Source organism: Neofelis nebulosa, chromosome 5, assembly GCF_028018385.1.
Source record: "Neofelis nebulosa isolate mNeoNeb1 chromosome 5, mNeoNeb1.pri, whole genome shotgun sequence".
Classification (NCBI taxonomy): Eukaryota; Metazoa; Chordata; class Mammalia; order Carnivora; family Felidae; genus Neofelis; species Neofelis nebulosa.
This window is the reverse complement of record NC_080786.1, coordinates 157203399-157229056: the sequence shown is the minus strand read 5'-3', so window position 1 is coordinate 157229056 and position 25658 is coordinate 157203399. Positions and strand designations below refer to the sequence as shown.

Sequence of the window (25658 nt, the reverse complement as noted above, 5' to 3'; positions counted from 1 at the left end):
AAATAAATGTATTCCCAACTAGCTCCCCAAAAAAGAAAACCAAAACCTAGAAAAAGAACAAAGTAAACCGTAAGAAAGCAAAAGGAAGGAAATAATAAAAATGAAAGCAGAAATTAATAAAGTAGCAAACAGATGAATAGTGTATCAGAAAATAAAACCCTGCTTCTCTGGGGAGAAAGAATCATCAAACTACAAACTAATAGCTAATTTAATCAAGGAAGAAAGGGAGAAAGTACAAATATACAAACAAATAACAATGGGGAAATAACTATTGCCACAGAACGTATTTTCTTCTTTTTCTTTTCTTTTTTTTTTTTAGTATTTATTTACTTTTGGTAAAGTGCAAGTGGGAAAGGAGCAGAGAGAAGGGAACAGAGGGTGCGAGGCAGGCTCTGCACTGACAGACTGACATCAGCGAGCCCGACGCGGGGCTCAAACCCACAAACCGTGAGATCGTGACCTGAGCCCAAGTCGGACGCTCAACCGACTGAGCCACCCAGGCACCCCGCCACAGAGCATATTTTAAAGCCAAAAAAGACCACTTTGTGCACCCCAATGAAATTAAATTTTATAACTTAATTGAAATGCAGAATTTCTAAGGAAAAGGTAGTTTACCAAAATTGACAAGTGACTGAAACAGACCCGTTTCCACAAAAGGCATAGAGAAAGCGACCAAAGAAAGATCCCACAGGAAAGCGCCAGGTCCAGAAGATGTCAAGGGAGAACTCCACCAAACCTTAGAGACTAGACAGTCCCAGAGCCACATAAATTGTCTCACAAGTAGACAATAAATGAAAACTTCCAAATTACAAAGCAAGTATAGTATTGCCACCTAAACCTGATAAAGATAGCACCAAAGAAGTTATAGACCAATCACTTGTGACCACAGACGCAAAAAACCCTAAATCAACAGACACTAATACCACACTAAGAAAACAATACTTTGACCAAGTGTTATTTATACCAGGAATGCAAGTATGGCTCAAGAATAGGAAATCCATGAATATAATTCAACACATCCGTAAATTTAAGAGAAAAAAACCCATGTGACTGTCTCCATTGAGTCTGAAAAAGCCTCTACCAAAATTCGAGATGTATTCCTAATAAAGATCCTTGGGAAAACAGGAGCGGACGGAAGCCCCTTCACGTGCTCACGGAAGTTTACGTGAGTCGTGGGGCCAGCTCCCTCCTTACTGGGCACAGACCGCAGGCAGCCCACTGAGGTCAGGAACTAGGCGACGATGCCCACGACCTCCACTACTCCTTAACAACGGGTCCAGACAGACAAAACGAACCAGAGGCATAAGAACCGAGAAAGAGAAGACGACATGATAGGATACGTGGAAAAGCCCCAGACTTTGGGCCCTAGGGAATCAGCAACAAAACTAACTCAAACAATAAGAGAAATCAAGGTTAACATCAACCTTGTTGAAAAAAATCAACAGCCTCATATACACAAAACTAACCAACTAGAAGACACAATGAGGGAGAAAACCCCACTTACATTAGCAAAAAAAAGGAAAATCTTAGAAATTTGAAAAGAAACAATTAAAATCTATAATGAAGAAAAGTACAAAGCACTTCCAAAGACACAAAAGTGGACTTACACAAGCAGAAAGACGCCCCTCGCTCGGGGTCAGACATCCGGGCACCTGGTCTGCCGGCCAGGCAGGAAGACAGGCCGTGAACCCGTTAGCCGCCCGCGAATAGTCTCGGACGCCTCGGCAGCTGTGTTTCTAGCTGTCGCACAGGTACGGCGATGCTGAAACTGTCTCTGCACGTGCCAACCGCAGTGATGCTGTCCAGGGCCACGGGAGATGCAAACACGGCATGGGACTCAGCAACAAAGAGCCCCGCGGGTGAGGCTCAAATCGGAGGCAGGGGTGTCAGCCCACGGTCCCTCAGACACACGCTTTCCTAGCTCTGCCCACCCAAGGGCCACAGGCACCGACACGCCCTCACTGCCAGAGGCCTCAGGGCTCACTCTGCAAAGAAATGGCTGATTCCAGGACAAGGACAGCGAAGGCAGGAGAGCCCGGGATACCGTGCTGTGCTAGAAAGTTCAAGACACGTCCCTGAAAAGGACACAGGGGCCAGCCTACAGTGACCCTCCCAGGCCAAATCTGGGACAACCTGAGCAGCAAGATAAGCAAGGAAACCTGATGACAAGACCTTATGAGACAGAGGCCCACGCAGGCTCTTTCCTAGAGTGGAGCACCGGCTGATCCGTTCGGCAGAGCGTGTTTGCGGCCCCAAGGAAGACCGGTTCAGAAGAATTATTGTTGGGTGCTCAACCTAAGCGGGAGAGCTGGACGAGGGGCAGGATAATCCGGTGGTCTCCGTGGCCCCCCAGACATAGCTTATTAGTGGCAGGGGAAAACACTAACTACAGCATGGAGAAACCTTGACCACAAGATCAAATCTAACGTTGCCACCGAGCGGGCGTGGAGAGAAGAGGCAGTTAGCACCGCGGGCCCGGCACGGCCGTCCGTGGGCCTGCTCACAGGGTGGGCCCTTGTTTGAGGCCTGGGAACACGGATTGTGGGATGGCTCCCACCACCACGTGACAGGAGGGCCTCACGGGACCCGGGCTCTATGGACAAATATGGCCTGTGCTGAACACCTGCTTGCCCTCTGGGAGTCTAGAGTTTTGGTACGAGGCAGCAGAGGGTGCCCACGTGCCCAGACCCCGAAAAAAGCCCTGGGCGCTGATCTCTGACAAGCTCCCCAGTGGACATCTCCCACGGGACGTCATGCTCACCGCTGGAGGTATAAGCCCACCCTGCACGACTGTCTCCACTGGGAAAGGCTACAAAGCAAAATCAGCAAAGGCAAAAGGGTCCAGGCATAAGCTTCTAGTCCTTTCTTATTATAATTACAAAATGCCACCTCTGCGTGCTGACGTTCAGGTGAAACTGTCACAACGTGGAATGACCTGTGTGTGCTATGTATCATGAAATGTTTGTTTTATTAGAGCCGAAACAGACAGGAAGAAATGACCCACAGGGTCTCCTCTCAGTTCAGGGCACAAGAGTTCTGTCAAGAGTGGCGAGCTTCCTTCTGGGCTCATACACACACGATTGCAAAGTACACGTAAGGGCTGTGACGTCGAGCGTCACTCGGGTAGTCATGGAGCGCCCGCTGTACGGGCACCACGGCGGTGGGGAAGCAGGGCCGTCCCCTGCCCTCAGAAAGCCTACAAACCAGCAGGGGAGACCAACAAGGATTACAAAGTCAAGTAACCACATGAGAGTGAACATGGGGAGTTTGGTAAAGGAAGCTCGGAGTCAATATTAACGATACCTAGAGGCCACGAGGGCACGGGGGGCTCACAAGATCTCCAAACACAAGAAGACCGTACTTGGTGATGACCAAGAGGGTGACGCACTGGACCAGAGCAGAAACACGGAAGGACAAAGCCAGACATTCGGCTGAGGAACGGAGAAGAGAGCACACCAAAATAGAGTACGTTGAAAAGTCAATTTGATTAATTAGAGCCGCCTGAACAAAAGCTAGACCCGTGAATTCTGAATCCTACTCCAAGGCATTTTCTCGTAATTCTCTCCCTACAGAAATACTTACACAGCATTCCGTCCAATAAATATGAAGAAAGGGGAAAGTGAGCAGAGCTTTGTTTCCATCTTTGGGTAGCAGCTCCTCTTTGAATTGAACGAAGTTGGATTCCAGGTGAATCATCTTTGGAGCACGGCCATAGGACCTACAAACAATTTTTAAAACGTCACTGAGGAAAATGAAGGATGTTCAGCAGAAAGAAAAGGGAAAAATCCGACAGTAACTGTAACCACATCCATGAGTTTGGAAGTACACATATGCTATTAGTCCTGAATTACAGCGATAATATTCTGTCCAAAAAGATTCCATAAATTATCGCAACAAGGCTCAAAATTACGTATCAAAGCTCCCTCTCCATAAAGTCTGTCCTTTTACTCAGTGGCACACACAGGCTTCTTTGCAACACAGACTTACGAGAAAAATGGCTTTTACTTAAGAGTTTCACTATAAAAAGAAGTTACTGTAAAAAAAAAAGAGATTCCCAAAAGCGCAGTTGGAAGATATGAAAGCTTTAAGCCACACACATACTTGTGTGATCACCTGTATTATCCAAAACAGAGGACAACTGGTGGCAGAGAGCTGCCCCCCACCCCCCAGGGAGGAGGGACAGAGAAGCCCCGGAAGGCTGCAGACACCCAAAGAAAGGTTATCAGGGCATGGGTGCCAGATCACTGCACTTGTGAAAAGTCCACCATGCTACAGGTATCTTTCCTCCACGCTTGGATTCTCCACCCCTAGAAATCCTACAGCTGGATTTTGTACGTTTTGTTCAATAAAGAGTCTACGTGTAATAAACTGAAACTAACCACATTTAACATGATCATGTGGATGCCTGACCTTGTGTATTTTCTACCTGCGGGCTCACTCTTCCTTCCTGTCCTTTGGGAAACCAATCAAATTTTCTTTTTCCATCCTTTTTCTCTGCTGGTTCGAAAGCTTAACCATCTATTTCTGTCCTCCTGTTTGTTACATTTTCATTTTTTAATATGCATACATTTTTTTCTTCAAAGACTAGAGTAAATGTCTCTCTTCTCCCTGAATACATCAAGTACTTTCTTCCCTCTGCTTCTTCCCCACTTCTAAAGTTTTAGATTTTTTAATTTTTAAAAGGGCTGACACCTTAACTTCAGAAAAACAGAAAATGTTTTTCTGACTCATTTACCGGCAGCTGTGCCTTTCATCCTACGAATTCCGGGTTCGTTTTCCTTCCTGTTGCGACGTGTCCTTTTATTCCTTCAGGGTGGTAAGGTTTCTGATCACACGTGTCTGAAAACGTTTCTATCGTTTTCCTTTCTTTCCCAACCGGCTCCACGTCATGGCAAGCAACGAACACAACATTTGAATGGCACTCGGGAGTAGACACGTGTGGCCTAGTGCAGCCAGAAGTGACAGATCCTGGCCCCAGCTGGCTCCCAGCCCTTCGAGGGACAAACCTTCTCAGTCCCACGGCAGCCGGGCCCACAGGCAGGGGCGCTGACTCGGTCTTCCGTTCCGCACTGGAGTCTGACTAACACAGACTCGAGGTTGAAAGGTGTCTTCCGTGAGTACTTTGAGAGGCGCGGTCTGCCCCGCTGCATTTGCAGTGTCGTTAGAGACTGGCGTCCTTGTCCGTCTGTTTGCCCGGCACGGCTTTTGGTTTGCTCTGGTCGGCTTTCACCCCACTGGACTTTCAGTGGGCTCCAGCAAGCTTCTCATCCGCCTCGGGGAACGTGGTGCCTGCCCCAGGTTCTCTAGCCTCTGCTCCGACACCTGTGGCTGTCCCCATATCTTGGCGTGTCCTTGGGCCCCGCACCTGTGCTCTCGGCACTGAGCCCCAGCTGCAGGGCGACAGAGCCCCGTCCTCCGGCTCACCACCACACACCTGTTCACTGCATCCAGTAAAGTTCCGGCTTCCAGTTTAGATCCAAGATCTACTCAATTACCTGTAAATTTTCATCAGAGCCACATGTACCTACTTTAACATGTCAAATGGTGTCCAAAAGCCTTTCTCTCTCTCACACTGACAAGCGGCTGCCTGGCCCAGCCTCCTCCGCCTCCCGGCTGTGCTCGCTCCCTAGAGCTGCTCTCACACATTAGCACAAACCCAGCCGCTTAACACAACATTAACTAGCTCGCATCTCAGGAGGCCAGAAGTTTGAAACCAAGGTGCTGGCAGTGCTGGCTTCCTCTGGAAGCTCCGGGGGAGACTGCGTTCTGGTCTCTCCTCCCTTCCAGCAAATGGTGGCGGTCTTCGGCTGGCAGACCACCACGCCAACGGCTGCCTCCACCCCCAGCGGACTTCTCCTGTGTGCCTGTGTCTTCTCAGGACACCTGTCACTGGATGTAGGGCCCACACTAGTCCAGATGAGTAAAGATCCTTCTTCCAAATAAAGTCACACTCACAGCTTCCAGATGGACCTGCCTTTTGGGGGCCACAATTCAACCCACTGTATCTCCTCGAACGCTCTGAGACAGGATGTCCGACCGTCCGTGACGGATGCAGGCCGGGCTCCGCCTGCCCGTCCGTCCTCTTGCGCGCCCCGCACCCTCCCGATGGCCCTCTCGCGGGCGACTGCCACCCCTGCCGCGTGCTTCCCCTAGCGTTAAGTGTGCGCCACTGCTCAAGCTTGAGCAACACACTCGGGCTACAGCAGCTCAGTGACGTGCCCGTGGTCTTGCGGCATTCTTCATTTCTCCCGCCCACGGTCACCATTTCTAATCCTTCCCAAGCTCTCCGGCAGAGCCGCAAACCCGAGTGCCACCCACACAGTCAAGCCTCAGCTGGCCCGGCAGTCCCTTTCCCCGGCTCACGGCCCTCAGAAGGCCTCCTGCTCCAATCAGGAAGGCACCGTGGGAGCACGTGGGAGCACGCTAGGACTTTTCCTGGGGCCATCGGCCCGTCCCGAGGAATTGTCCACTCTCCTGCCTGGGGAGCAGGGGTGGGGCCCGAGCTCCGCCACGACGTGGCTGCACCTGTTCAGATCCCGACCGGCCGCTGCCAGAATGGCACTTCTCCCCGCTCCGCGGTGCCCCGTCAGCAGAGGTGGGCGTCCTCTGTCCCGCAGAGGTGGGCGACCGCTCCCTGCCCGCGCCCCGCCTGCCCCCTTCCAGCGCGCCCTTGCCTTCGCCCGCTGCCGTCCTGGGCCCGGTCACCTGCTTCCCTGGGAGCCGCCTCTGCAGACACACGGGCTCGGCCTTCTCTCCCGAGGCCTCCGTCTCTCTTCCTTCCCCGGGAAGGTGTGGAGTCTCCGCTGCGTCCCCCCCGCCCGGCTCCGTGCCTGCGCCCTCCCGCCTCCTCAGCCCTTTCCTCCGGCTCAGGGAAGCTCGGGAACACGAAGAGATGAGCACACGCGGAATCTGCACAGTTTCTCCTTGTCTCCTCGTAACCCCTTTTCTTGCTTCGCGGACACACCTCTTTTATCTTTCTGGATGTTGAAATAACGTGCACGAGAAATCTTCTCCAGATACGAATTCCTCCTCCGCCGAATCATTTCTCTCATGGACGGCGCTGGGCCTCCTCAGATGGTGAACAATTCTCCCATTTTCTTTTTTTTTTTTTTTTTTTTTTTTTAAATTTTTTTTTTTCAACGTTTTTATTTTATTTTTGGGACAGAGAGAGACAGAGCATGAACGGGGGAGGGACAGAGAGAGAGGGAGACACAGAATCTGAAACAGGCTCCAGGCTCTGAGCCATCAGCCCAGAGCCTGACGCGGGGCTCGAACTCACGGACCGTGAGATCGTGACCTGGCTGAAGTCGGACGCTTAACCGACTGCGCCACCCAGGCGCCCCAATTCTCCCATTTTCTATCTGCCCTTTACTTTAAATTTAGTAACACGTTTCCTTCTAATGCTACAGTCGGACACAGACACGAGCCCAGAGCCCATAGAGAGCCCTGGTGAGTGACACCCAGAAAGCCACGTTCATCTGCATGGTGTCAGGGAAAACACACTCTGGTCAGTAAGAAAGAATGCAGTGACAGTGACAACCGGGACTACGTGAGTGTGAGTGACAACCGGTTAAAAGCAGATTACCTGAACTAGCAAGTCAAAATCCAAGCATCTTCCAGAAATAACATATCTCATCTCAGCAGAAAGAAGTTTCCCAATGAGATAATTCAAACGTCAACCATTTCTCCGACCAAGTCATGAGATGAACAATACACAGGAAAGGGAAAACGGCACGGCTGATCTGGTTTCCCCCCAATTTTTATGTAACGTTTTCCGTATACGTGCTCATCCTTCAGAGAAGAGCACAGGAGCTCAGGGAGGAGAGCGGTCCTGCTGAGAGCACAGGTGAAGCGACACCTTCTGTTTCCGTGTGGGGTCAGGGTGCAGGTCTCGTTTCCAAAATGCCTGTGTCTTTAAGACACTCTGAGCCACCGGGAAGAAGCACGCACGTCATTCTGTAAAAGAGGGCCCTGAACTCAAAAGATCAGTCTTGTTTCTACCACCCTATGTCTCGGTAACAAAGCCAACACACTCCTTAAAGAGTGAGGCCAAGAGATTTTGTGACATGTTCAGTTTCGTTCCAATACACTTTAGAACTTAGGCTTTAACTTTGACTACCTCACTTGCTCATAGAAATGTCTAAAAAGTGAAGAGGGAGATAAAGCCAAAAAAAACAAACAGGCCACACCTTCTCCATTCCATCGGTTCCCTCGGAAGCTGCTGGGAAAGCGTTGGATAAATAGAAGTAAATAAATTCTGATCCCCAGCACCTACAACAGGAATAAAGAGAAAGGCAGTTACAACATTTTTAGGTGAAAACGGGCAACATGGGCTCTGGAATTTATTGAGTTGCTAACTGTAGACAGTTTTATATTTAGCAAAATGACACCACAAAACAAGATCGTTCTATACCTTTAAATACCGATCCCAAAAAGAAAAAACGAGTAAATAAATAACTGATCTCACCTGACACCCGTAACCCAGCTTCTCCCTTACGGCACCTCCACGAGGCAGGGACCCCTTTCCCCACGCAGAGAATGAGGATCAGAAAAGCGGAGCGCCCTGCCCAAGGCCACGGAGCTCAGGAGAGAGGGAGCTGGCTCCCTCCAGCTGCCTCCCGAGTCCGTGATCCACAGCCATCGCCTTCCTTGACTCTGTGAGACCAGCCACAAACGCCGTGCAGAAAAGGAAACCCCGAGAAGTGAACACGAATTTGCTCACTGAAACAGACTCGATACGCATCGACACGCTGGCAGGAGCTAAGACGTACAGCACACTGTCCGTGCACGTGACACACACCACACCCGGCGGGCCTCACTGACCGCTCAGGCCGGCAAGCACCGACCTCGCCGACCGGGAAGGTGACATGCAGGCCGAGGTGACATCTCAGGCACGTGAGAGGCCGAGGCGCTCGGGCCACGGGGCTGCGGGCGGGGCCTAGTTATGAACCGGGTGCCCGACTTCGGGCCGCACGCTCGGGCTTAACTCGGCTCGGTCATCTTAGCCCTAACGCAACGGGAAGTCCATTAGCTCTCATTAAATCATAGCACGACCACATCATTCCTAAGCTAAAACAGAACCTTTTAACGTAGATGACTCAAACCCTTACGCTCGAGGATCCTCAAACTTGAAGCAAAACCATTATCCAAATTGCTTTCGTATTGATCTTAAGGAAATCATTGGGAATTGATGCGGGCCATTAACACAGTTGCTTGTTTTGCTATCGTGAACGTTAAAAAAAACAAGACGAGACCAAACAAAACACCTCCCCCAAACCACAGAACGGTATCAAGTCCCCGCTGAGAGGAGCGGTGTTTCCGGGCAGCGGAGCATCAGGGGCGGGGGCGAGGGGACCGGACACACGGGCGCTGACAGCCTGACCGCCCGGCCCCGGCTCCTCGCCAACGCCACCTACCTAACCAGCTGAGTCAGCCGGGGGACACCGCCACCCTCCTGTGCCTCCGAGGACCATCTGCGAAGTAGGAAAAGAATACCGAGGGCTGCGGCCACACAATTAACCTTGAACGAGGCCTGACACAAAGTATTTTGGGTTCTTCCTACTACATTTTTTGTTAAAATAAAAACCATTTTTATGTTTTACGTTCAGTTGGCAGCCACCTTAGAAATCATTAAAGTAAGAAAATATTCGGTTAGCGTCACATTTCTTACCGTGGACTGCCATTCCTACTGTCTCTCTAGAAGGTTCCAAGATTAATGTACAAAAATTACCACTCTTGTGCTAACACGGCAGTAAGGGCAACCACACGGAAGCCGTCCCCTGTCTCACTGGTGTTCGTCCGTCCTCGTCCCAGAGCCTCCAGCGGACATACATGTGGGTGGACACAGAGCGGAACGATGAAACGCCCCTTGTGCCCCCCACCAAGCGAGCTCCCAGGAAAATCCTAACAGTAAAACTCATGTAAATGGAGACTGTAATTTTCTTGAATTCTCTCATGGAATAAATCTTTAATTTGTGTCCCAAATTTAATTTTAAAAGATTACAGGCCAACCAGCACAGTAACTGTGGGCTTAAATGTGACCGGCTGACCTCAGTGCCTGTTCTGAACGGAACCGTGTCCCCCCCACGAAAGTCATGTTGAAGTCCTAACCCCAGTAGCTCTGAATGGGACTGTATTTGGAGATCAGGTCTCTGAAGAGGCAATTACGTTAAATGACGTCTTTAAGGTCTTCGGGCCCTGATCCCATCTGACTGGTGCCCTTCTAAGAAAAGAAAATGTGAACGCACAGAGAGAGACACCAGGGATGTGACAAGATTGTGGGAGGACAGAGAGAAGACAGCTGTCTACATGGCAAGAAGGGAAAGCCTCAGCAGCAGACCCTACTGAGACCTTGATCTTGGACTCCCGGCCTCCAGAACTGCAAGTTTCGGTTGCTTCAGCCACAAAGGCAGCCCGAGCAGACAGAACCGTGCCCCCCGATTTACATCTGGAGACCAAATTCTTCTAACCCACTGAGGCTCTATCTACACTGTGGAAGAAGAATAGAGAAAAGCTACCATGATGTTCCAGAATACACACCTATTATCATAATTCTCTTCAACCTTCAGATCGAGGGTTATGAAAACCTGCGATGCCCCCTGAAAACGGGCTCTGGAGAGTCAGAGCACGAAAAGGGAAAGACAGGAGTTGAGGCTAAAACTCTTAATGAAATCTCAGCTAAGGTGATAAGTAATTAGCAACACATGCTTTGTAGAGTCCCCAAATAGCCACAAAGTAGAAAAGTCCTTAGAGCTTTGAGGTCTGAATGGTAAGACAGACAGAACGTCCAAGCTGATGTTTCAACTTTAATCCCATGGGCAACAGAGGGAGAAACACCAAGGATTCAGTTCTGTGAAAGTAGCTACGGGGGCACCTGGGGGGCTCAGCCGGTTGAGGGCCGACTTCGACTCAGGTCGTGATCTCAGCAGTCCGTGAGTTCAAGCCCCACGTCGGGCTCTGTGCTGACAGCTCAGAGCCTGAAGCCTGCTTCGGATTCTGTGTCTCCCTCTGTCTTCCCCTCCTTCACTTGCACTCTGTCTCTGTCTCTCAAAAATAAACGTTAAAAAAATTATTTTAATAAAAAATAAATAAAACATTAAAAAAAATTTTTTTAAGTAGCTACTAAAAGCAAAAATGAGGCTTAAGACTGATGTGCTCAAGTTTCGAGAACCCTGTTCAGGAAATTGTCCTGTTTACTTTTCCACCCTGAGAACCCTATTAAAAAAGTAAAGTCAAAGTATTTATTGCAACAACTAAGATCCCTGTGTATATGTGTGGGGGGGGGGGGAGAGGGACAGGGGAGGGAGGGAAAGGGAGGAGGAGAGAGGGAGAGAGGGAGAGAGAGGGAGAGAGAGGGAGGGAAAGGGGAGACTTCAAAATAATTACTAAGGGTAATTCAGAGCATAATCCCATTAACATAAACCTCTCTCCCTGCATGTGTGACTACACGTATGACCCCGCTCTCGTCACTCCAGGGAACACGTGGAGACAGGAGGACTAGGGAGCACACGGTGGCCCCCACACCCATAGGCGGCTCCAGGGGGCTGCGGACCACAAGTCACCCTCTGCGCCGGCTACTGCCTTGCCGGCAGGACCCTGGCAGGAGGGGGGAGAGGCGCATAGGCACAGGAGCCACTCAAATGTGAAGGGAAACATTGGGACAGTCACCTTGCTCTGAAGACAGGGCTGTAACCACCTGGGGCGCCGCCCAGACCCGCTGAGCAAAGTCCAGCTCAGACACCCCTAACAAAGGCGGGCAGAGTCCCAGGTTTCTGATTATATGAACCTGTTTTCTTATTATTTATGCCAGTAGTTAACTGGATTTTCTGTTACATGCTGTCAGATGACTGGCCAGACCTTCATTATTTCCTGAACTATTACTGTATTCTGAAATGTTTACAAGTATATATTTATATGTATTAATCATGTTATTCAAAAGTTTTTATGCTAAAAGCAGATAGGAACTAACTAAACACAGAGTGAAAAAGAATTAAAAAATATGACTTCAGTGATTTAAGCATAAATGGGTCTTTTTCAACAAACTCAACATTTTTCTCAGACCTTTAAAACAGAAGGGCTTGGGAACTCAATTGTAGAGAAAGTAATTAGGAACTTATGCCAACATTAAAAAGACACTAACGTGTCCAATTTACAAAATATGACTTCAGATACAGATGTATCACTTCGATTTTAGATCACCGGCAGTAGGAAAACAGCTATTTTTGAAACAGCTCTCATCTTCAAAGAAGTCGATCACAACTAAAAATAGAAACCTGTCAGCTACAGTCTTTTCTGACCCAAGATGCTGTCACTGAGATGAGAGTCTAACCAGAGCATAACAGCAGCCCCAGATGCCCCACCCCCCACCTGACGACACCACGCGAGCGCCAGGCCAGCCACGAGCTGCCCACACAACCCTAGACCATTTGTCCTACAGCAACCAGAAGAGCCGTACGACATTCACCTTCAATCACGTTGAGCACGAAGCCTTTATCTTAGGTCCACTACAACTACAAAGTCACAAAGTTATTTAGTGTCCAAATTTTTGAGACTCAGATTCTGAATTCTTTCTTTCTTTCTTTCTTTCTTTCTTTCTTTCTTTCTTTCTTTCTTTCTTTCTTTCTTTCTCTCTCTCTCTCTCTCTCTCTCTCTCTCTCTCTTTCTTTCTTTCTTTCGAGAAAGAGGTGAGGTCATGACCTAAGCCGAAACCAAGAGTCAAACACTTAACCGACTGAGCCACCCAGGCGCCCCCAGAGTTTTCATTCGTAACAGTGGACAACAGCTGGAACAGAATCAACGTTAGGTTGACACTTACAGACTAGAGGACGTCAGGATGCCCCGCTTTGTGCAAAAATGCCTCAAACAAGACCAACAACTGGCACTTTACCCCCTGGGAGTCTCCGTCCAAAGCAAACCGTCCAAAGGGGTTCTATCTGAGGGACAAGATCACAGGGGTGTTTGCTTTCTGCATTTCAGGAATATGGGATGTCTCAACTAAAATAACATAAAGGTATTCTCTTTAACCTAAAAGAAAAACGCCCATACCTACCTTCAAAAAGCTATAAATCTGATGTTCCTGCGATGTTTATGCAACAATTTTTAAACGATTTTAGGACTCAATTATGACAGGAGGATTGAATTTGGCACTAAACGGTCTACAGAAAAAGTAGCATAAATTACCAAATGTGGTTTGAGTACTTGACAGCTATAAATTATGCCTCAGGGGAAACACAAGGCTAATTTAAAAGTTACTTTCAGGGGCGCCTGGGTGGCGCAGTCGGTTAAGCGTCCGACTTCAGCCAGGTCACGATCTCGCGGTCCGTGAGTTCGAGCCCCGCATCAGGTTCTGGGCCGATGGCTCGGAGCCTGGAGCCTGTTTCCGATTCTGTGTCTCCCTCTCTCTCTGCCCCTCCCCCGTTCATGCTCTGTCTCTCTCTGTCCCAAAAATAAATAAAAAATGTTGGAAAAAAAAAAAAATTAAAAGTTACTTTCAGTTGGGAAGGACACAGGGTTTTCACACTTGTAGAACCGTTACTTCCCATGATTTTTTCTTTCCCCGAGACACGTGGGAAGGGCATTTCGGAATCTACGTCACAGTCCCGCCTTCCTCAGCCTGTGAATACGTTCCCTCACACGGCAAGGGTGCAGCTAGACAGGGCTGCTCCTCGGGTGATCTTAAACAAAGAGATTATCCCCGGATCCTCCGGGAGGGCCAAGGTGCTCACAGGAGAGTAATTCAATGGGGGAGGAGGGAGGCAGCAGGGCCAGAACCAAAGAGGTGGATCCTGAGAAGGACCCAACTGGTCACTGTTGCCTCTGAAGGCGGAGGAAGGGCCGTGAGCCGAACAACGTGGGCAGCCTCCAGACGCCGGAAAAGGACAAGGCAACGGATTCTCCCCCGGAGCCTCCAGAAGGAATCAGCCCGGCGGCCCCCTGATTTTAACCCAATGAGACCCATTTCAGACTTCTGACCTCCACGACTCTAAAATAGTATATTGTGTTCTTTTAAGGCACTGAGTCTATACAATTTGTTACAACACCACAAGAAAAATTAAAGCGCTTAATTTGCAACAACGACAAATTTTGCACAATATCTTTCTTCTGAGGTTCTAGGAGGGCTTGCTAAGCTACAGGCGGTTTGGCACCAGGTGAGAGCTGGCTACAAGAAGTCAGAGAGGGGCCATTTACTGTCCAAACACAGCACAGTGCACCGGGGACACCCTCAGCACTGGGCACACGCGCTCTGCACTCGCAAGCCGGCCCGAGGAGAGAAGGCCACTCCGCAAATGGAAACTGAGGCCCGAGCAGGTGCATCTCCCTAACCTGCCCAAGGTCAAGCAACCAATAAGCCTCAAAGCTGGGACTGACTCACCTCCAGGCAGGCTGGCTCTGCACCCAACATTCTTCTCTACGGCTCTGGGTTGTGTCTCTATTTCTTTTATTGTGTGCCGATTAATCTGCAGACAGGCTCTGTCGATGCTGCTTGGCTGAAGATACAGGTTCCAGGAGACACTTCCTTCCCTCAACAGTGAACATTTCTGTCATTTGCTTACCAGTTACCAGCCCTTAAACATGCAAAGCTATGAAATCTTAACACAGAAGTATAAAAGGATCGGGACACTATAACCACGAGAGAGTTGCAGAGAAAAACAAAAAGTTCAGCCAATTTGCAGCTGATGGGTAGCTTCCCTCATAATTAATACGTGTATTTTCAAGCTCAGTATTTTTAGTTGCAGATTGATGTTGGGTAAAAGATCTTAAATAAAGCTTTTAAATATCTGTTGATACAAATTTCTCATACAGTATAATTTTTCTTCGAATCCTTTAGTATAATCTTAGTAAAGGGAAATAGTAACTACTCCAATAAAACACTCCTCTCACTTGATCTCAAGCTCTTGAAGACGTCCAGATTATTTTAGCCTGTTAGCAAAGCGGGTATCCTCGACAATCTAACGGGCAATGTCTTATCTTAAAAGCATTAGACTTAGCCTGCGGGACTCCACAGGTTCCCGCACGGACGGGTGGCCAAGACGGGACGGGCTGTAACTCAACGTGAATGAGTGCCGGCGAGAGACCGAGGAGCCTGCGTTGGGAGGCCTGGGTGTCCCCGTTCTGAGGACCTCCTCGCCGGGACCCTGGAGGCGGCCAGCTGTGGGGTGCCTGGACTAGGGACGGATGACCAATGTCGAGGCCCTTCCAAGCGAGGGATTAGATGATTCTACCTTTGAACAAATACGTCAAAGGAAATATATAACATATCTAGCCTTTGCCTTACAGAAAAATCTTCAGAAAGAGCCACTCTTCAGGTTTGCGGTTAACGAACGCAAGCTACGGTTCAGCAGCCGACAGCGTGTTCCCGTCTGAAAACGGGGGGCTGAAGAGAGAGCACCGTCAGTGACCCGAACACCGCATGCACTTGCCCACAGACCATACATGACTCCGTTGCTCAACAGCTTTTCGGCGAACGGACTTTCAAACGGACGATAAAAACGTCCAAGGTCACAAGCGGGGAGGTCCCGCCAGCCCGTTCAATCATGTGTAAAGCGTATTTGCTATACTTCCTGTACCATGTCAGCACAGTAATGAAAATTAATGAATGCTTCAAACCGGTAGCTCTTTCGTGGGGAAACCTAATGTCAGATGCATAGTCACAGGATATAGAAACCCTCCCCCGTGGTCCTCCCCGAGTATCTGCACGTACAAGGTTTTCACATTTGGGGATTGGAAGTGGGGAGTGAGGTTAATGAGAAAAAACAAAGAAGATCCAGAAGTCATTCAGATTCTAGAAGCAGAAACCCAGGTGTAGTCTGTCCTGTAAGATGGGCAACTGACCCCTCGCTTCTGTGTATAAACACTGCCCTCCCTTCATCGCGAGGCGCATGCTTGGGAAGCAAGTGAGCCCTCCCTCCCACAGCGCTGCACCACAGAGGCCAAGCGTAAAGAAAAGTAATTTCCCACAGTCAACATGATGGGGATGATGGAGAGCTCCCTTGTCGGGTCGTCCGCTGTCCTGCCAAAATACAGATGTTAAATCACGAGTCGTGTATCCTGCCCCTCCAGCACTGGAGTTCAAGGCACACCCACTGCACCCTGCTCTCACCACTGTAACGTATGCACGTGGCCGCTCTCCACGCCGCTCTTCTCTCCCCCAGCAGCCGGTCTCTAGAACAGTGACTACCCCGGGTGTGATCAAAGGGGAAAAACACAATCTACGCTAGCAGTAATCAAGTTGTGTGCCGCGGGAGAAAGCAGGAAAGGAACCACAGCCAACACGCAGAGACTACGCACAAGATATAAAGCCCCAAAGTCGCCTTCCTTTTTGACATGAAGACAATTTAGCACACGCCAAGAGCGCCAAATGTTCGAGTAAACAATTCTAACCAGGACAACAGTCCCCTTCTCTGGCATTCACGGATCGAACACGGCCTAAAACTCAGGAGATGAAACATAAAAAGAAGACTGGATGAGTGCATCTAAATAAAGAACGCTGAAGAGTTAGCCCTTGTCGGTTTACATATTTTTAAATAAAGAAAATATGGAGAGGTGGCTCAGTAGGTTAATAAGCCTCCAAGTCTTGATTTCGGCTCAGGTCATAATCATGGTTCATGGGTTCGGGTCCCACGTCGGGCTCCGCTTCGGGTTCTCCCCCTGCCCCCCCCCCCCCCGCTCTTCTTCTGCATATGCACGCACTCTCAAAATGAACTTAAAAAACATTTTTTTAGTTAAAAAAAAAAAAAAAGAAAATACGAAATGACTGTAGCAGTCTGAATCACACACAGCATTTACGAGTTCAAGAGATCATGCCTGCCACAGGCCCGCCCCTGCTCTGGGGCTCTGGAGACAAGGGCTCCTAAAACCGCTCTTCCCCTAGGGTTCCCAAAGACCACCTTCTCAGTGAGGTCCAGCTGTAGCTTCCAAAGGGCGCACCATCATGGAGGGGAATTTGGCAACACCTAGCAAAATCACGTGTTTTCCGTAGCCCCGGCAATCCCTGAAGGGACCTATCCCAACAGACACACGCACAAAGCTGTTTGATTCAGGACTGTATGAAACAGCAAAATACAAAACCATTTCTCTCCCCGGATGGGGGCCAAGGAGAACAAACCACGGAATGGCTACATAACAGAGTTCCGCGGGACTGAAAACACCAACAGGAAAGATCTCCAGGAAATGTTGAGAAAAAAAGCAAGGGGGGGAATGTGTGTGTGTGTGGTCTGCAATCTCCTACCCAAGAAAGGGAAGTACAAATACGTATGAATTTTTTTTATGGAAGGAGAATACTTGGAGAAGGAAGGGACAGGGTGGAGAGGAGCCAAGTACACACTGCCTTCTTGTCCATACACCTTGCTTGGAAGATACGATTCTGAAAGCAGGTACATATTTCACATTATTACGAAACAAGGTTAAACTTCTAAAAAGCTTTCCCTAAAAACGTCAGAAAAAAATACAACAAATGAAGTTAAATGTACGCGCGGGGGGCAGTATAAGCACCAAGAAAGGAGTCGGACAAGGGAGGCAGTCTGACTGCGCTCCTAGTGGGATATATCCAAACATCAGAGAGCTATTAAAAATGTTTTAACTCGGTGTTCACGAGTCACTGTCGACGGCTGAGTGAAAGAGACTGCATTAAGTGGCTCCCTGGGCCTGCAGCAGCCCCATCACCAAGGTGTTTGTTAAAAATGCCCGTTCCCAGGTCCACCCCTGACCCGCTGAGTCAGAAATTAGGGTGGAGCCCGGGGTCAGGTTCTAACAAGCCCTCTAGGGGATTCTGATGCAGCCCTCGCTCTACGTCTCTCATCCCCAAGTACCCACAGAACGGGGGGGGGGGGGGGGGGGGGGGGAGAAAGAAAATTGGAAGAGAGAGCAGTTAATTAAACCTCAAAAGAGAGACAGAGGGAAACCGGGATCTGAAGACAGACCAGAAGAGCATTGAGCTCAAAACCCTACTGGTATACTAATTAATTCAAAGATTAAAAAAAAGACATTGAAAATGTAAACACCAGGGCGCCTGGGCGGCTCAGTCAATTAAGCATCTGACTTCAGCTCAGGCCATGATCTCACAGTCATGAGATGGAGACCTGAATTGGGCTCAGCACAGAGCATGGAGCCTGCCTGGGATTCTCTCTCTCCTTCTCTGTCCCTCCCCAGCTCGTTCTCTCTCTTTCTCAAAATAAGTAAATAAACTTCAAAAAATAAAAGTCCCGGTCTTTCAGAGATATGCTGTCTTGAAAGGCACACGCTGTCTTCGCTCCGGCTGCCATGACAAAATACCACGACAGGAGTTGTTTTCTCCCAGTTCTGGAGCCCGGAAGTCCAAGATCAAGGTGCTGGCCATTCAGTTCCAGGTGCCTGATTTCTTCCTGGTTGGTGCCTCGCCCATCCTGGTGCTCAGTGGCCTTTCCTTGCCGTGCAGGAGGAGGGAGGGCGCGTGCTCGCCCCCTTCTCATAGGCCTCTGACTCCATCCCCGGGGCCTACATCCCCTCCTAACCCGCTCACCACCCAAAGACCCCCGTCTCGCAATACTGCCACACTGGGGAGCGGGGCTCCCACCTAGGAACTGCGGGGAGGGGAGCCAAACCTTTGGTCCATAACACATACACTTACGGATAAGCGTATACACTTGGGATTTGCTTCGGAAATAACACGGGATTAGGGGGATGGGGGTTTGGACGTGCGAGACTGGCCAATCCGTCCAACTGCTGACGTTGGGTGACAGGTTGGCGGGGTTCCTTTACCCCGTTCTTACTACTTTTGTACACATTTGCCAGTCTCCATACTTGCAATAAAAAGTTGAAATGCTACAGTTCTCCCACTTCTCTTCCCCTTTTCTTTTTTCCCACAGCACGTAGCAACAGTTACGTAATTTACTGCACATGCGTGCTGTCTACCTCCTCTTGCTGGAATGTAGGCTCTACGAGGGCTGGGGTCTGTGCTCACGGATGCCCCTGCACACATCACCGCTGCGGAACCCAACCCTACGCCAGACAGCCAGGGCCCCGCAGCACAGGGCACCCTGCAGCAGAGATTAACGCCAAGTGCTGGGGTCCGAATACGCTCCCAGGCTATGAATGCAACTTTAGAATGGATGAGATCACACTGAGGATTTCTAGCGCGGCTGACTTACTCGGTTCTGAGACTTAGGAAGCGAGATTTTTATTTCACTTAACTCTATGGCAAAGGATTTCTCTGAGGGGTAATTTTAGAGACAAGTCCCCCCCTCAGTGTGGGCAGACGGTGTCTGCCTCCCCACCTACTTGGTAAAGTCGTGGCACGGGAGGAGGCCGATCCTCGCTGTGCCATCAAATACTGAGGGACCCTGGTCGGGCACAGCCGAACCCGCCCTGGTGTCTTCACCTTCAAAATGACCCCTGACGGCCCATCCTATTTTCACCTCCACACTTAGAAACCTACTAACTGATCCACTGATCCAAAAGTGCCCGTAAATGGGGAGCTGTGAAGCTAGTAAAAATCACTACCTGAAAAGGTTATTATTAGTTCCAAGGCTCTACCTAAAATTTTAGCTCTATAATGTACACAATGACTTCTGAATGCTAAACAGACCTGTTGAAAACAAGAAACATTCCAAACTTACAATAGTTCCCAGTGAAACCAAGGTCTAAACCTGTTGTCAGTTTCCTCATAATTTCTCTGCTCACTTTCTTTAAAATTTTGCCAACAAGGACCTAAAAGAACATGAAGGAACAAAACACCACGGAACACAAGCACAAGAAGCTAACTAAAGGCACTGACCGCCCAGGGGAAAATAACAAAGGAGAGAGACATTACCAAAAACGTTCACTTTTTCCAAGAGACCATCCCACCTCGTGCCAACATCTAGAGCCCCAAATCCCAGATGCCGAGGAATCATTCCCCTGGTCAAGAGACCGGCAAAGACAAACCTCTACGACCGAGGCCGCATTACACAACCAGGGAAGCGCGAGGGATGTTGGCTGATGTGCGCCCGGATGCCAACGCAGACACTGAGGCAGGGAACAAACTCGGCCCCCCAACGACCTGTCCACCTCCCGAACCCCTAAACCTGCGGCTGGGATCTTACTTGGAAAAAGGATTTGTAGATGGAATGAAGTTCAGGATCTCAAATGAGATCACCCCAGATCATCCGGGTGGGCGCTACATCCCACGACACGCGTCCCGATAAGAGACAGGGGAGCAAATGCAGAGAGAGACGAACCACGCGAGACAAGGCGGACCCAAGACAGAGACGAGAGAGGCGCAGCTACGAGCCAAGGGATGCCAGGGGCTGCTGGCGGCGTGCAGAGGCAGGAAGGGTCTTCCCCAGGAGCCGCAGGAGGGAGCACGGCCTACAGCACCTCGCTTTTCCACTTCCGGTCTCCAGAACTGCAGGAGAACAGATTTCCATGGTTTTAAGCTGGCAGGTTTCCGATAATCTGTTACAACAGCCCTAGGAAACTAAGGTATATGGCATAAAATACAAAATAGACTGCACACTTTTTCCTAGCACCATTCCAATTCGTGTTTTAGTCATGTTTTGGGCTATACCTCTTAAATGTCAAAGTAAACGCAGCTGAACATGCAACTCAGAAGCGGTCCAATCATCAATAAACACATAAAAAGAACTAATCATCAGGCAAATGCACCGCCAAACAACTACAACGAACTTGGGCTGAACAAAGAGATCCTGGATACGATATCAACAGCACCACCCAAAAGTAAAAAAATTAATAATGAGACTTCATCAAAATTAAAAATGTTTGTACTCCGAAAGACAGCATTCAGAAAATTAAAGACCGCCAAAGATTAGAAAAAAATATTCGCAAATCATGGATCTGAGAAAGGACAGGTATCAGAAAATACAATGAACGCTTATAACTCAACGATAATCTAATTTAAAAAAGGGCAAAACAGGAGCTCTTGTGTGGCTCAGTCGGTTAAGCGTTGGTCTCCTGATTGTGGCTCAGGTCATGCTCTCTGTTCAAGAGTTCAAGCCCCACATCGGGCTCCGTTCTGACAGCACAGAGCCTGCTTTGGATCTTTTCTCTCTCTGTCTCTCTCTCTCTCTCTGACTCTCCCTCACTTATGCACACATGGGGGCACTGTCTCTCTCAAAAAATAATAAACTTAAAAAAAAAAAAAAGGGCAAGGTGGCTGGGTGGCTCAGTCAGTTAAGCATGTGACTTCGGCTCAGGTCATGATCTCACGGTTCCTGAGTTCGAGCCCCGTGTCAGGTTCTGTGCTGACAGCTCTGAGCCCGAAGCCTGCTTTGGATTCTCTCCCTCTCTCTCTCTCTCTCTCTCTCTCTCTCTCTCTCTCTGCCCCTTCCCCACTTGTGCTCTGTCTCTCTCAAAAATAAACAAACATTAAAAAAAAATCAAAAAAGAAAAGGACCAAATATCTGAAAAAACATTTCACTAAAGAAGATATACAAAAGGCTACTAAGAATTGGCAAAAATGCTCAACTTCACTGGTCGTGAGGGAAATGCAAATTAAAACCAAAATCAGACACCATGTCACGTGTGCTGGGATGGCTCTAATAAAAAAAAAAAAAAAAAACACCGACAGGTGTGTGTCCACGGGCATACAGAGCTTCTGGAACCCTCGCACACTGCTGGTGGCCATGGCTAAGCACTACAGACACTTTGGAAAACAACTGAGCAGTTTCTTAAAAAGTTAAACATAAGCTTATCACACAACACAGCAGTTCGGCTCCTAAGAATCCCCCCACAAAAAATGACAACAGGTCCACACAGATAGACCCGCAAATGCTCCAGCCACACTATTCGCAACAGCCAAAAAGCGGAAACACTCCGAACATCCACCAGCTGGGGAACAGCCCAACAAGACGGGGTCCATCCCTCGGGCGGCCCGCTAGCCACAAATGAAAGGAACGGACTCCAGATGAAGGCACAGCCTCCAAGGACGAGGACGATCAGCCTCCAGACACCGCTGAGGACAAAAAGGCAGCCACAAGGCTGCACGCCACGGGATTCCGTCTGGACGAAATGTCTAGAAAACACCAGTGTAGAGGGACAGCTGACGCGCGGTCCTGGAAGGGTCCGAGCGAGGGAAGTGCACGCCGGGACTTCTCTTATAGCGGGCTCGCCCGGACCCCAGGGAGAACCGGCTTCCAAGGGCTGGGGCGGAGGCAGGGAGGCGGCGGGGAGGCCGCTGGGGCAGAGCAGGGAGAGCAACGCTGGCTGGTGCTCGGGGGAGCGACAGCAAAGGTGGGAGAAGTGGCTGGATTGTAGATAAATGTCAGAGGCCAACAACAACTGTGGGCAGACCGACTGCCAGTTGTGAGAGAAAAGAGAGGAGTCCTCAATGTTCCGCTGAAAAACCAAATATTCTCTGCGACCAAAACACCGAGCGCACGTGCATACACGTGCACTCCCGCCCAGAGCAGTTACAGAGGAAAGACGCCCGCACGGGAGGGAGCAAGGCCGCACAGGGCACAGGGTGGCAGAGGCTCAGGGAGGCGGGAGCGACCGGTGCGCCCAGGGGACCAAAGGCCGGCGGCCGGTGGCGGCAGGATGGGAAGCGCCAGGCACCGGAGGCGGTGGGGGACCAGCACCCCGTGACCGCACACACCGGACCCTGCGGCTCCCGGGAGCACACGCTCTGACGACCGGCCAAAAGCTTTCTGAGACGAGCAGCGCTTCCGCCCGTCCCTTGCATGCCCGCAGAAGGCGACCGCCCCAGGCCGCCGGTCCCCTCCGGCGTGCCAGGCCGCCCCGTGCTCCGCTCCTCTCTGGGCACACGCGGTCGTGACATCCGCCGGACTGGACTACCTCGTCCCGGCAGAGCTTAGGAACGAAAATCAGACCCTGGAGTTTCACCTGCATAAACCAAATCACACTTCACTGGAGACTCTTCACAAACACATCCTGTAAATCAGGCCTGTAAGCAAATTCAAACAGAAAAGGAACTTTACTCCTACATCATCCTTTCAAATCCACCCTAGAGGTAACACACTAGTAACGTGGGTTTCCAAGCCATGTACCCTGGTGCCTCCCGGTACCGCAGCGAACCCACAGAGGCCCCATCACACAGTATTCTGAGTTTACGAGGAAGACAGCAGTGCTGAGAGGTACTGAACCCCACTCGAGGTATTCAGTTTCAGTATCAGGTCCTGCTACATTCCTTTCAAAGACATCATTATATCATAAAACAGGGTGGTTGCCAGGATAAAAGGAAAGTACCATAAACCCCCCCCCCACACACACACACACAGAGGATGGCATTGTCCAATCCGACTCCCAAGCTACAGAAGTTGTACAGTGCCCAACAGGTACAACCATCCCATTTATGTTACTGTGGTTGGTTATCTAAGAATGAAAATGAAAATGTTTCCTCTAATTTATGTGTATTATTTTTTCAAATAACTACCATTAAGACATAATACTTACTTAATAAAATTATTTGGACCTAACTAATAAGTGGAATTACAAAGTATTCTTTTCTTTTTAAATTTTTTGTTTAACGTTTATTCATTTTTGAGAGACAGAGCATGAGTGGGCTCCAGGCTCCAGGCTCCGAGCCGTCAGCACAGAGCCCGACGCGGGGCTCGAACTCACGGACCACGAGATCATGACCTGAGCGGAAGTCAGACGCCCAAATGACCGAGCCACCCAGGTGCCCCTGAAGTCTTCTTCTTAACTTAGAGATACCATGAAAAAATTACTGAGACGCTAAAGGCACTGTGAATAAAGAAAAGTTTAGAAATCACTGCTTGCTGGTTAACGTTTCTTGCACGTTGGTTCTTCTTCCGAGCGCTTATCGACCCTATGAGATTGGTACTATCACCATCCCTACTTCCCAGATGAGGAAGAGACCGTGACGTGCTCTAGGTCATGCATGAAAGACCTACCCGTGTTAAGCACGCACACATACACAACACACAAACTGCAGGGTGAGAACCTCTGGTACCACCTTCGGTCCCTGCCCTCCAAATATACCTCACGGAACAGCGGGAGGTTCCCTAAGGACAAATGTTTCTCCCACATCTCCACTACTGATTCACTACTGGCTTAAGAATTTAGGGGCGCCTGGGGGGCTCAGTCGGTGGAGCATCCGACTTCGGCTCAGGTCACGATCTCGCGGTCCGTGGGTGTGAGCCCCGCGCCCGGCTCTGTGCTGACGGCTGGGAGCCCGGAGCCTGTTTCGGATTCTGGGTCTCCGTCTCTCTGCCCCTCCTCCGCTCCTGCTCTCTCAAGAATAAATAAACATTAAAAAAATTTTTTAATATGGACCAAGACCTACATTTATGTGCATCAATTTAAGTTACTTTTCTGGTACTCAAACTGAGACAGTGATTAAATCACAAGCATCATACTTTCAGGGTGGGTGGAAAATTACAACGTGCAAATTTAAAAACCATAGGGGGTAGGGGATCAAACTCCAACCAGGTTCAAAGCATTTACATACGTGCTCGTTTTTGTCGCCTTTTCCCCCTTTCAAAATGTATAAGGTCAGATGTAAACCCCAACCAAATACAGAGATTCAGAAAAATAAAGTACGCACCCTAAGAAGTGACTGGTAAGATCATCTGGATGAAGCACTATTATTTTTCGAATACTGTGCACTTCCAGGTGGAGAGACAGTATGTGCCATTTTAGGCGTGATGCCAGCAGTCAACAAAGAAACACCACAAATCAGTAGAATTACACTAACTCTGCCCACTAAACGAGAGCTGGGAAAGGAACATATCTTTCCTGACATACCTTTGGAACAGAAACCTAAGCCTTCATTCCACAGTAGACAACTGACCCAGTGGCCGGAGCGGGGGAGGGGGGGGGAGTGGGAATCTAAGCCCCAACTTAAAATTAGATCAAATAAAACTGCTGGGTTTGTTTCAGACTGTGCATCTTTCGTGATTAATAACTTATCCTACAGGTATTCAAATCGCTCCGATCGGGGAACTCGTCACGCTATTAAGGACCACTACCCGCTCGGCCGACCTCCCTGTGCATTTCTCTGGGATTTACCAACTTAGCTAGTCCCGGGTCTACACACACCCCCTGCTGAGGGAGTCGGGAGGAGGAAGTGGGCAGCAAGCTCCGAAACTGCTAGTGACGGGCTGAAGGTCAGGATGCTTTGCGGGCAGCTTCAGAATCTTATCAAAACAACCCAGCCAGCTTGCCAAGTGATAACGCAGCCTACTTACCCGAGTCTCTGGGCGCTCTCCGCCCTTCTCCTGGCCACGTACGTACAAGCACTTCCTAAACTTACCCGACCCAGCCCCACCCCACATTCTCGTCAGGAAGGTCCTCACGATTCACTTCCACTGAAAGTGAGCCGTCCTAAGCTGTACGAGAAACATCAAAACCAAGCACAGGCTCTGCCTTCGCCAGAAAAGGAACGAGGCCCGACCTCCCAGGTGCGGGGCGGCCCAGAGGCCACCAGACGTGGAGAACAGAAGCGCTGCAAACTAAGACGGGTGAGTAGGATCGAGAATCTGAAGAACACGCAGCCTGGGGCGGATCCTGTCTACGGCTGGGACTACCAGCTCCTCCCTGCAAAGCCGGGCCCGGAGAAGGGACCAGACAGGTGCCGCCCGGAGCGTCAGCCCCTGGCACGGAAACACCAAGCTAGCTTCACGTGTGAACGGGGAAGCCACGTCTCCTAGAACGTGGCACGTTTAAAGGGACCTTTTTTACTTTCCCAGCAAACATTCTCTCAA

At 49.7% G+C, this 25658-nt stretch overlaps 1 protein-coding gene across 6 annotated transcripts in view; it reads right to left on the bottom strand.

Moving 5' to 3' along the window:
* The window catches only part of TRAPPC10 (trafficking protein particle complex subunit 10), an 87340-nt gene that overhangs the window by 59767 nt on the left and 1915 nt on the right, over window positions 1-25658 (bottom strand). For 3 of the 6 annotated variants that reach the window (XM_058732165.1, XM_058732166.1, XM_058732170.1), the window contains exons 2-3: window positions 8190-8271; window positions 3583-3718 (exon numbers count right to left, since the gene is read on the bottom strand). The exons of 1 other annotated variant lie outside the window; for it this stretch is intronic. In XM_058732165.1, the coding sequence (XP_058588148.1) occupies window positions 3583-3718; window positions 8190-8271 (218 nt within the window). Of the gene's footprint in view, window positions 1-3582; window positions 3719-8189; window positions 8272-8467; window positions 8741-25658 lie in introns of those variants that run through there. 2 more of the 6 variants (XM_058732167.1, XM_058732169.1) reach the window with 2 other exon arrangements.